Raw genomic sequence first — 12,500 nt, 5'->3', positions numbered from 1 at the left:
TCCTTCCAAAGAGTATGTTTCTAGTACCTGGTTTGGTAATGACAAGTCCTCGTTAGAAAATCAAGTCAAACTTTGCACTAAGTCACTAGACAGATGTTGTATTCATTTGGATGCAAGAGATGCTAGAGCTTTTGGTGTTTGTCGAATTCCGCTTTCCTCAGATGGCACACTTGGGACTCCCAGATATGATGTCAACCTGGTATCAATCAATCCCTTTTGGCCAGCTTCCACTGAGAGCGCATTTTTTGCTGAAGGTAAGACTGCCTATTCTCCTTTGCAGCCATTCTTTTGGTTACCAAGCAATACTCCTCCACTCCCTGCTGCTGAGAATCTCAGTAACCACATTCCTATCCCCACATTAAGCCAATCGGATTTCACAGAGGGGGCGGGGGGGGGATTGTTGCATGACCAAAGACTGCCTTGATAAGATGTCAATATAGGGCTGTGCATTATAAGGCACTGTCCAATCCTAGCAGTTCGTTGTTTAAAGTGTTGGAATAGGAGAAATGTAGTTTGCTATACTGTAAACCAATCCTAGCCATCTTCAATTTTATTTCTTTCCCACCTTTCTGTTTGCTCTTCTTTTTCAAATAATTTTCATTTGCATTTTCATTTCTTGTGTGCTTTTCTTTACCCAAAATGTCCTTTCTTATATTTCAGAGCTGGACTTTGATTTTATCAAATGGCTGAGAGCACAAGTGCAAGGCATGAGAAAAAAGCAGATTTGGCAACCTGCTCTGAGAAAACTTTTTAGTTTTCCTTCCCCAGATGACAGACAAGAAGCACTCAAGTTCTTGTTACAAACCATGAAAAAGTTTCAGGTAGTGCTTTTATTGAGATTTTGCCCCGGCCTGCACAGTTTTTTTTGCCTGTGTATACACACTGAGTGATCCTCTTTGGAACAGGTCTGGAATGTGGGATGAGAACCCCCCCCCCCCCCCAATCCCCCCCTTCTCCCTCATCCAGTCCCTCTGGGAATAATATGAAACAGCAAACTGATCCTTACAGCAAGGCAAGTAAACAAAAGAAAAAAACAAAAATATATTATATTTAAGCAAATTGCCCAATATTTCGTTTTGAAAACAAACCTTCTTCAGGGGCTGACAGAAAAATGAAAATAAAACTAAAAGTTCGCTATTTAAAAATGTGACAATAAAATTGGTATAGGATACTAGGTGGTATCATATATCAGTGAGCTTTGTCACGTCTATTTATTGCTAGAGGAGATAATGTGTTCCCTTTGTGTATTAAATGAGCTTCTCGAGCCTTTCTCACTGCATCTCGGTTGCTGCGTATGAGTTCAAGTGGGATTAGAATGACTTTGTTGATTGAATGTCCAGCTTGATTAAAATGTAAGGAGACAGGAGTGGGATCACTGAGTTGTTGATGGTTCAAGAAGTATCGGCGGTGTTCTCCAAATCGTTCATTTAGTTGGCGTTTGGTCTCTCCGATGTACTGTCACTTACATTTGTTGCATTGAATTAAGTAGATAAGATTTTTGGATTTGCAGGATAAGTGGTCAATGATTTTTCTTTGTTCATTAGTTGCGGTAAAAATTTAATTTGTTTGGCCTTCCTGGAGAAAAGAAAAGGTGAGACAGCGTGGATGGTTGCATTTATAAACTCACGCAGGTTGTTGCATGTGAGGTGTGTTGTTATTCCTTTGAGAATGGCCTGCGTGTAGAAGTGTCCTATTTCCTTTGTTGGACGCGGAAAAGTAACTTTTCCGCCTGCAGTAAATGAAAGAGGAGACTTCACTCTGCTTGGGAAGCTTTGGAAAATATAGGCTGTTGTTTGAGGTGATGCCAATTGTACCCTTTTTTTAGTATGTCCAGCTGATTTGAAAAGAAGGAAGTCTGCCTTAAAGGGCTTAGTGTCTCTTCCTTTCTGTCAGGGGCACCCAACGAGAATATAGTTCAAAACCACTTAAACATTGGATTGTTGAACGTATTTTAGTATTTTAACGGTAGATATAGGCATATTTTTATCCCCTAAAAATTTTTCATCTGTTCGGATTTCCTAGCTGAAAGTCTAGTGATCCGAAAATTATAGGGATCAAAACTTACCCTTTCGAAAATTTCAGCCAGAAAAAAGGCTCCCGAAAATTCTAGAAGACCTTTTTAGGGTAAAAATCCGTTAAATACGGGCAATTATACGATTTTTTTTTGTTTTGGCGGGGGGGGGGGGGGGGGGGGGGTTCGAAAATCCTACGAGAGGCAGGCAAGCAAGAAATTTAACAACAAATATACCGAACAGATATTTTTCAAAAACTGTCGTTGGGTGCCCTGTTCTGTGTCCTAATTTTCTCTCGGCTTATGTCTGGTTTCCTCTTTTTCCTTTCAGACTGAAAGCGAGAATGCTATTCAACTGGTTGATTTTTCTGCGATATTTCCTGACCCACCCTCATGTCTAAAGTCTAGTCCATCAATCATGTCATCGTTTCTTAAAGGCGCTGGGATCATTCTTACCGCACCGCAACTTGCCGATGACGGCGAAGTATATGAGGAACAAATTGTGTTTCAGCCGCAAAATTGTCAGGAAAATCTGAGGATTTTGGAAGCGCTTTTTACGGTTCTTGTTAAGGGTAATGTTTTTAAATTCAGCTAAATCGTTAAAGAAATATCCCCATCGCACTTTAAAGGCTTATAATTTGAACTTAACTGTAAAAGCTGTACGTTTGCTTGCAGGTGTGATTACAGAACAGCAAGGAAAAAGTGTTTCCCAACTTCTTGCAACAGAAGTTGTTTCTCTTCAAGAACTGGTATGTATGCCTGCAATGAATTTCTCTCGTCAGTGGCTAAAATAATAGGCTCTTGTGAAGAAATACTGCAAGCCGTTGTCGGAGGGCTGACTTACAAAAATGACGAAAATTTCGGCACATTTCAGAAACACCTCTTATTGAAACTCATGAAAATTCCAATGGCGATCGTTTTCGACCTCAACGCCCTGTAAAGCGATACCATTCCACAAACTTTACCCACTAAAAAGCACGCCTCGCTGCCAGTCCCCCTGTCCGTGCTTTAGCCACCCCCTCGAGCGGGAACTTGCGCAAATGTAACCACTCAAAACGGAAAAAAAGTTAATAACGCGTATCAAGCTCCCACGTGCTTCACTCGGCAGTCACCCCCTCTGTCTTAGCGAACAGTTGCGCATTTCTCAGCACCACTCAGCACGAAAGTAAAACTTAGCGTGACTTCATTTTCCACGCTGCCACGCTTTCGTGTGCGCGTGTTGGGCACGTGTGCTTTGCATGGGATGATCATTTTGCGAGCAGGGCGAGAAAAGGTTGATCTGCCATCTAGGCGAACTCTCATTGGTCTGTTATATCAGTCAGCGATTTATGTGGCTTTGTCGTGATCCAAAGACGTTTTAATGGACGTATGAGTGACGGAATTGTTTTCTTTTTCAGTTTCACACGCAGATGGGGTGCATATGTTCCCCTTGTAAAACTCTTAATCCACGCGAAAAGCCTTTGTCCCAATTGTGGAAAAAACCATCGCGGACAAGAAATTACCTCGAGAGCTTGGGACTTCGGGAGATTCTCCATGAAAACCAAATGGTTGTCATCTGCCCTAAAAACTGCCAACTGTTAAATATTTTATCGCTTTTTCATGGCAGTATTGAGTAATGGATCGATAAATGTATGTATCAATTTCAATAATACCTCCACCTGCTTTTGTGAATGCTAAACACACCAGATTCAAACTGGTCCGCACGTTATATTTCTGGTTCCTTCTCAAATATTGTAATGGACTGCATGCTGATAAGGGCTAAATAAATAATGAGAAAATTGAATGCTTGTAGATACTTGTAATATTTTCCCATTTTTAGTTTTACATTCTTTATAATGTCAATAATTTTTTTTCACATGATAGTTCGAAAAATACCGTGCTCTCATTCTGCTAGTTTACATATTTGTTACTGTTTCTCAATTCCTTCTTTTCTATTTTTCTTTTAAAAAAATGCTCTTTTCTTTGAAAGTTGACCTAAAATGTAGGTTTGTTTAGTAATTTAATTTACTTACTCACAAGACAAAAACAATATGTTTTAACCTACGATCGGGCCAAATGTTAGCAGCTCTCATGCAGACACTCTCTTACCTTGATTCAGATTGTTATTGCAAGAAAGTTATTTTTAAAATATTTGAAAATAAACAAACACCTACTATACTTTCCAAGAGTAACCAAAAATAGAATATTGAACAAATAGCGAGACATAACACACTTAAGCCTTGTTTAAAGGTGATGTTACAGGAGACGATTCGCAATGACGATTTTTAGCGCAACACAGCGTTGCAACACTGTTGCCACATTGTTTCGAATAGTTGCCACATTGTTCCAACATTGCCACGCTGTGTTGCCGTGAAAATCGTCGTTGCGTCCCGTCTAACATCAGCTCAGCTCAGCTCTTTCTCCTTGTCCCTAGTCAAATTTCATTCTCTCACCAGGGCCTCGTGTTATTTCACCTATTTTCTCAAGAAAACGATAGTAACTTATGAATATGCTGGGTTTTTTTTGTTGAGTTTTAAGCCGATCAGTTATTGGAATAATGTTAATTTTTTTGTGGCCAGATAATTTTTGTAGTGATCGTGTTTAATAGCCATCTATTTCAGTAACTATTACGATTACAATACGTCATAGAACTGACTTTTTAAATTTCCCTTTTTTGTTCTAGTTCTGGGTATTTCCAGCATAATTAATCTTGCTTTTACCGGGAGAAAATAATTGCAAAAAGTAAAACCCATTTGTTTACTTGTTATTTTTTTTTTTTTTGATCTCTAAGTGCTGAGAAAAAGATAGAATTCTTCTTGCCAAAATACGAAATTGTAACTTTCAAGTCATTTAAAGTCATACTTGGAGAGGAAAAAAACAATGACACAGAATTTCCCTTTTGTTTTTCTTTTTTAGTACCTAGCAACAAAATATATTTTCATTTGTAGTTCGATATTTTGTCAAGCTCAAGCCAAATATATTGATAATAAACTTGAAATGTCATGTTTTGTTAGCAAGCCATTGAAATGCCGCCAGTACTCGGCGAAAATAAATTCATGTGAAGGCAGATGCGTCGTCAGAAAATAAGTGACAATAATTGTCTGTGTCATATAGCTCATTATTATTTATGGGCCTCAGCTTAACTTCACTGAAGCTCTTATCAGTAATAGCAAGTAAAGTCTCTGTCATTTTAATTTTACCTCAAGCGCGCGGATGAAGAAAAACAGCGCTTTGTTTCGGTAATATTACTATTTGTACGGCTGTAAGAGGGGATTTGACTTTATGGCCGATCGCGTCGATAGAGAAACTGGCGGATTTGAAGCTGAATTTCTTGTGCCGTTACCAGAAGAATACGAATGTCCAATTTGTCAACTAGCGTTTCGCGACCCTGTTCAAATCGAAGACTGTGGTCACAGATTTTGCCAGTCTTGTCTTCAAGAGCTAAAACGAAGGTAGAGAATATCTTTTTATACGATATATCCTTGTTCATGTTTGCATGGTTCCAAAAATGTTAATGTTTTGAATTCAAAACCGCCAAATTGTGTGTAGTAAATAAAAGCACGAACGTGGAAGCGCGTAATTATGCTTGGAAATGGAATCGAGGATGATTTTATGGAAATTCTCAATTGGCGTTGTCTTTATATCTTACTGTTAGAATGGTGAAAATTGGATTAATCTCTGATATGCGCCGTTTTAAGATATTAAATTCACTTTCACTGACATATGTTTTCCATGTTTTTATTTTACGTAAAATCAAGGCAGGGAAGTCCTTGTTTATGCCCGTTGGACAGAAAACCTATATCATCCTCCAAGGTAATGTATAACCTTAGCAAAAGTTGAAACCGGCTGAGTTTTGTTGTATAATTTGTTTAACTTTTGTTTCTGCGATTTTTTTGTCTCTCCATCATACTCAAACTTCAATGGTAACGTCTGCAAAGCGCTTAAATTGTGTTACTTTCCAATCGATCACAGTTTAAGTTTTGAATTATGAAGATTCACCGGTTTTTTTATACAGTCTATAAAAAAATAAAGTTAACTGTTATCTGATTTTCGCGATTTTTGAGCAGGTCAATTTTGGACCAAATGCCCGCTAGCGGGAATAGTTTAATCTGAATATTCTGATAAGCTTTGTATAGACACATCATTTAGCAACCGCAAGCTTAATATTCAATTCATATTTCTGAAAAATTCTGACCTGAACTGAGGGCGGAAGAATTTATGTCAGCAGTATATTAGAAATCTAGAAAGATTTGTGAGTAACGACTTAGCAAGAAGAAAAATATAGCAGGCAATTTCTATGCCTCTGTGAATTTGTTCTCAGTTCTTTGATAAATAGCTCTGTATGGTTTTTACGGGCTTAGAGCCTGATACATATCTAACCTATTTCGCGGGATTCTACTGCTTTGGCTTACTATACGTGGATCTGGACAAATAACTATGAAACGAAAAGTTTTAAAATCGAAGAAGCGAGATCCACTCTTTACCCAAAGGAAGCGTCGACGATTCTACCCTCGATAACCTCTTCGCAGTGCTATAAACGGGGTATAATTTTGATGAAATTAAAACCACTTCGATAGTTTTTTTTTATTGAGAGCCAAAGAAACCATATTGATTTATTTTGGTTTAGTTCGTAACTTGATGTGTTGTTTACTTGCAATCAAAGAGAATATTTTTTTTCCCATTTATTTACTCTTTCTTTCATTATTTCTACAGATTTTTGTCGACAAGGCAGCCAAACGTGCTGTACTGTCTCTTGGCGTTAAATGTGTGAACTGGAAAAGAAAGTGTGATTGGACGGGGGATTTGATATATGTTGAGGTAAGCGGACTACACACGTCCTGACTTTATCCTCTGTAAGTGCGAAATTAAGTCTCCTATTTGCATGAAGCGTGAAGTAATTATATTCTTGCAAAGTACTGTCAATACGCTTTAAACTTACCCGTGTTATTTTCAGTCGCACTTGAAAAGAGATCAGATCAGACGAGATCTGCGTTTTTTATAATGCTATGTTTACAGGTAAAGCAGATGCTTGGCGTTCGAAATCACGTGACTAATGACTTAAGCTCTTTCAGTTTCAGATTTCCTTTGTTATTCTTTGTTGCAATTATAGCGTGCTTGAATAATGTTTCAAAGAAATGAACACACCGATGTGATTAATCTTTTGTTATAGAACAAACATCAATGAAAGCTTATGATCTGTTCTCAAAAATATAATCGAAGCTAGCATGCTGTAGAGAACACAAGATCAATTTCATTCGTGAAAAAGATCAATTTTTGATGCCTTGCAATAAACTGGCTGTTTAAATATCGACCAAAGATTACACTTCGAGGGCGTGAACATGTATGAATTTTCTTCTTTTGTGTTTCTCAGTCTGACCAAGAAGCTGAAAAAGTAAACTTATTTTATCCAGAGGAAGTGTCTTATTTACATTAGTTGGCAAAATCTCGTTTGCCCTTGACACGGTTTCCTTTAAAAATAGATTTGCTTTGTTTAATTGTCAGTTCAACTCTACGATTTCTGTGTAAAGCAAACAACTCTCTCATACCCAAAAAATATTTTAAACACAAACAGAAGCAATGTACTTAGATAAGAGATCGTGACTCCCTGCCAAACAAAACTTCGGATTCTTGAGAGAGATTCGAGGTAAACGCCGTCTAATTCCTGTACTGTTCGAGTTGTTTCATTGTTCACTTTTTTTATGTAAGTAAGCAGACGAAATGCCATCTGCGCTCATCTTGAGCACGTGTGGTTTTGTTTTCGAATGTTGGTTCAGTTTCTCTTTGCATGTTCCGCGAGATAATGGATTTTAAATATTTTATGGGTTGCCTGTTTTTTAAAAAAGAAATCCATGACTTTTCCTTTGGTATGTGTTAAATATTAAATGAGCCAACCATTAGAAACAGCGTTGATCAACAGGAAAAAAAATATCATTAAAAAGGTGGACATCGTAAAAATGTTACAACTTAAGTTGAGATCTGCTCTCTTCACTTGAGGATGTTCTCAGAGCACGTGTCTAGCCATAGAAACAAGCAATTCGATACAACAAATTATGTTTGGCCTGATGAAGAGTTCTTTTGCATGGTTGTCATCCATTTTCGGGCGATTCATCTGATCTGACCATTTATTTTTCGTATTCTTGGTTGGAATCATCCCCAATTGCGTCAATCTTTGCGTGAGTCTGCGTCGTTTTTTAGGTTGGAGTTAGTCCAAGGAAGTTGACAGTTCTTTTACTCCTCTACTTTTTTGTATCTCTGTTGTAATCGTTCCAAAATCATATCAATATTCCTCTGCTTTTCTTGCGAACTCTATGCAATACTGAACTGATCTCTTAGTGAAATTTGATGAGTCTTTACTATGCTTCGTTTGCATCTAGATCTTACACTGGTAAGCATTACTTAAATGGTAAACCCAGCAAAAAACATTGTTCATTACGCATTCCTCTACTGGTCAAGTCATTCTCTTATCTGTCTTTTATGTTATTTCAGACTATTTTAGTTTGCAGTCGTTAATTCTTCTTTTAATTCAGTGAAACTCAAAAGAAAAGAGGCCATGAGTTTTAAGTTTGATCACCAGAGTAAACGTCCATAGCTTTCCAATCATTCATTGTTTTGGGTTCTTTTGAAAGCCTAAACTTCATTTCTACTTGTTTGGCAACCCTCATCCTCGATAAACGTTCTTAATGCCAAAAATTCATAATTAGGTAACGAACTGATGAAAACGAAGCTAACGACGATCAGTCAATAGAAAATATCATGTGCTTTCCAGTTCCCAGCTGAACAGACTGAAGTGTTCACTTGTAGGATTTATTTATCGTTTAAAACTCGTGTCTGTCTAGATACACGATCAACTAAAGAGAAAGATTTGCATGACAAGGCCACTCCCAGCTAGGCGAAGACCTTAGTGAGCAGGCTAAACACAAAACCTCTTTTTGTGTGAAAAAGAGTTTTATTGCATTAGAACTCTAAAAAATTGCTTTCATATCAATAGCTTCCCATTTAGCCTCGCCTTGAAACAGAGGCTTGGGGCGACTTGGAAATAGCCTATTCCCTGGTTATTATTAAATATGACAAACCAGGAGCCCATAACCCGGCAAGAGAGACTTCTACATACTTGCGTCACAGTGTTTTCACCGGCCAGTTTATTTTTAGAACGATTATGCGCGAATTTAGAACATCTTTTATTCCCCACAAACCAGTTAGTAAAAACCTCCAGACCTATAAATAGTATTTGCGACCTTTTAATGACGCTTTGTTTTACTTTTTCATATCTTATAATTTGAATGTACTTATAGAAGGAGCGGAGCTTCCTTTCTGAGGGAAAAAGAGCTCTCTAATGTATCTAAAAATAAACCAGTCAATGAAAACTTCGTGACATTAGCCTGCTTAATAGGCGTTATTTTCTGGCGTTTTTCAGGCGTGCGAAAGCGAGCAAGGAGGCCTAGTATGGAAGTTACTCGCTACGGGTTATGGTCTCCAATGCCTCCTACGCGAACTCATGCAAGACTACAAGGCGAACATTTTTATTTGACAATTTGTTGCAATTTTGTTGTTTTTGCAGGAGCATATGAAAAACTGTGCATATGAAGATGTACATTGTACAAATCCTGAGTGCAATGAAGTAATGCCTCGCCGCGCCTTACAGTACCACTTAGTGTCAAAGTGCCGCTGGAGGGTGGTGTCGTGTCACTTTTGCGCTGAGATGTACACATACAAGGACAGTAAGGTAACGTCTAAAATATAAACAGCTCAGAACCGAGGACCTTGCCTAGTCCCGGTGCCTAGTCCTGAACGGTGACTACCCAGGCCTTCTCGGTCAATGTATTTCGGTGACGTATCCGAGACGAACAGCCTGAAACGCGAAACGCACCCAGCGGTCGCGCAGAATATTTAGGCGTAGGGACTAGGTAACTCAGAACGTGGAATTTTATTTTTTTGGGAAGGATTGATTCTCTCTTGCATTACAGCCTTGAAGCGAGTTTTGAAGTGGTTAATTCAATAATCATTCTCTTAGCCTGCAAGCAAGTTGTCCATTTAGGGGATATCGCGAGAAGTCACGTGTGAGCGGCGCGCGAAACAAGACTCAAGAGCAACGAGCTTTGCCGCTCGTTTGCAGGCTATTATCCTCTTAAAATACAATTACGTAGGTAAACATCAACTTTTTGACGGGCATTTTCGTCCGCGTAATGCAAAGCCCGTATTAAAAGAGGTCATGGTCTTTGACAGTTTTTCCTTTATCACACAGTTTTCTAACGTATATTGTCGGCGAGGGATTCCAAAACTGCGTTTAAATGAAAAAAATATCTCAAACAATTTTTCTGAAAGATGGTCGTTGAACCAGATGATAGGTTATGGCATTGAAAGGACAAACAGGAACTGTGGTATTGCAACGCGCGACGCGTGAGAAAAAAAACAAACTCTCTCGTACTTAAGTAAAGTTAACAAGGAACAAATTGACCACAACAAAGAACCCACAAAGTGGATTTAGGCCCTCCTCTCCAGGGCTCTATCGTGGAAAAAAACCATACTTTTGTCCCGTACGTTAAGTGGCTAGTGTGTCACGTATGGAGTTTTTACAAAACTCGTTGGTATTCGGGCAGGAGAATAGATGCATGCTTGCTAAAATGTTGCTTTTGGTTTATGTGTAAGTAGGCCAGTAAGAGCTTAATACTTACTTGCGGGCGACAACAGGAGCCCGCAATTGTAATTTCCAGGTTGCTCCATGCTTGCGGCAGGTATGTAGCCTGTATTTGTTTGGACTTCCTCTAAGAATGAATGAAATGTATTAAACGCTATCGGATTACGCGCGTTTGGACCTTCTCTCACTTGAAACTTACGCAAAGGACCAGGATTGGACAAAGAGCGTGAAACGCGCCCGTAGTCCCTAACCTTTGGTTATTACTAGCTCATAAAAAATCCTTTCTGTTGTTTCCATTGCAGCTTCACATGAAAGTATGTAAGAGAATTCCTTTAGAATGTGTAAACAAGTGCGGTGCCAAGGATATTCCTCGAGAAGAGGTGAGTTATAGTGAGAATAGATTGCGTTAATGTGCAGGTGTGCATGATTACGAAGGCAGTAGAAATAGGAAAGGCGTGATCTGCATTTGAATATGTACAAAGAAATTTACATTACATAGATGTTAATGTGTTCGTAGCAGGGATGGCACAGATGACCAGTGGCGCAGTATCAGGCTGGCTTTCTGATCCAACTCTATCATCGTACAGTCTCTATGGAGACTGACGAGTTTGGGCGCAAGCCGGCCGGCACATGGCACATCAGACGGGTATACGGTGGCCCTGCAAAACCGTTAAGCAGCTAAACGATCCTGCCAGCACATGCTACACAAAAATAATGGACGCGCGGCAAAACGTGTCTCTAATACAGTGAAATGTTGGCCAAATGTTTGATGGAAATCGGAACTTTCGTCCAACAAAAAAAAGTTGGACGGACGTAATCTATCATGGGTTCTAATCGGTCTTTTCATTATTGGACCAACAAATGTTGTACAACAGTAATGGATCTTCTAGCTGCTTCTTTAGACATAAAGACATTGTTTTCTTTCTTTCAGCTTTCATTTCATCTAACCGAGTGTCCTTTGGCAATCCTTCCCTGTTCTTATCAAGATATCGGTTGCACCTTTAAGGTAGAGAGGCATCTATTTTCTTAAATACTTATGAATGCATCCTTTAAAGAAGGAAATACGACGAAACATCTCCATTTTGCATGGAATCTTTCCTCTGCTTATTACTCCAAGTAAATGACAGTAAACCTGGCAAAATTGGTGACCCCTCTCTCTCCAACCACACAAGGGGCCAGTGTGAATTCCCCTAGGCAACTCATGACTAATGTGATGTCGAGATAAAACGCAAACGTACACTGCAACATCAAGTTCTGGAAGAGTTATTCCTGACAGCTGTTATTTTCTTTTCGCTGGTTAAAAATACACTTGTTTGGTTTCACAGCTTTGAGCATGGTAAATGCTTTGTATACTGAACCAGTTGCAAATCAGTGTCAATAGGTAAAAAAAAAAAACAGTAATATATCATGCATATGGCCCATGGGGTTCACTGTGTTGTATTTGTATACTTCGCACGTCAAATACAGTATTTGCGCGTGGCAGTTACTATTTCTTTGCTCTTTTTAAAGTTGTTGTATTTCCTTTCCAACTCATTTCAGGGGAAACGAGATACGCTTGACGACCACACGAAAACCGCGGTACACACCCATCTTGGTCTGGCAATGCAGAAAATCCGCGACAATGAGAGTCGTAGTACTTGCACCAATGGAGTATTCATCTGGAGAATTAGTAACTACAAACAACAGTATGAGCAGGCTCTTGCCTCGCCAGAGGACCTGGCGATTTTCAGCCCGCCTTTTTACACTTCACAGTACGGTTACAAAATGCGGCTGAAAGCGTACCTTCATGGGAGAGATCGCGGAAAATCCACCCATCTGTCTCTGTATATAATTATAATGAAAGGTGACTATGATGCTTTACTGGACTGGCCTTTC

The 12,500-nt window shown here is 39.0% G+C and overlaps 2 protein-coding genes across 2 annotated transcripts in view; both read left to right on the top strand.

Annotated features, from left to right (window-relative positions):
- Positions 1–3,798, top strand: part of LOC140930426 (uncharacterized) — a 5,607-nt gene extending 1,809 nt beyond the window's left edge. The window contains exons 2-6 of the mRNA XM_073380114.1: positions 1–254; positions 661–821; positions 2,343–2,583; positions 2,687–2,760; positions 3,409–3,798. The exon at positions 1–254 is cut by the window's left edge and continues 29 nt beyond it. Of these exons, the coding sequence (XP_073236215.1) occupies positions 1–254; positions 661–821; positions 2,343–2,583; positions 2,687–2,760; positions 3,409–3,627 (949 nt within the window). The 3' untranslated portion in view covers positions 3,628–3,798. The remainder of the gene's footprint in view (positions 255–660; positions 822–2,342; positions 2,584–2,686; positions 2,761–3,408) is intronic.
- A 699-nt stretch (positions 3,799–4,497) lies between these two features.
- LOC140930427 (TNF receptor-associated factor 4-like) overlaps positions 4,498–12,500 on the top strand; it is a 9,163-nt gene continuing 1,160 nt past the window's right edge. The window contains exons 1-7 of the mRNA XM_073380115.1: positions 4,498–5,442; positions 5,749–5,803; positions 6,704–6,808; positions 9,549–9,713; positions 10,928–11,005; positions 11,557–11,631; positions 12,165–12,500. The exon at positions 12,165–12,500 is cut by the window's right edge and continues 1,160 nt beyond it. Of these exons, the coding sequence (XP_073236216.1) occupies positions 5,273–5,442; positions 5,749–5,803; positions 6,704–6,808; positions 9,549–9,713; positions 10,928–11,005; positions 11,557–11,631; positions 12,165–12,500 (984 nt within the window). The 5' untranslated portion in view covers positions 4,498–5,272. The remainder of the gene's footprint in view (positions 5,443–5,748; positions 5,804–6,703; positions 6,809–9,548; positions 9,714–10,927; positions 11,006–11,556; positions 11,632–12,164) is intronic.

This window comes from Porites lutea, chromosome 3, assembly GCF_958299795.1.
Source record: "Porites lutea chromosome 3, jaPorLute2.1, whole genome shotgun sequence".
NCBI lineage: Eukaryota > Metazoa > Cnidaria > Anthozoa > Scleractinia > Poritidae > Porites > Porites lutea.
Note: the sequence above shows the minus strand (reverse complement) of the source record. Positions and strands in the feature narration are given on the sequence as shown.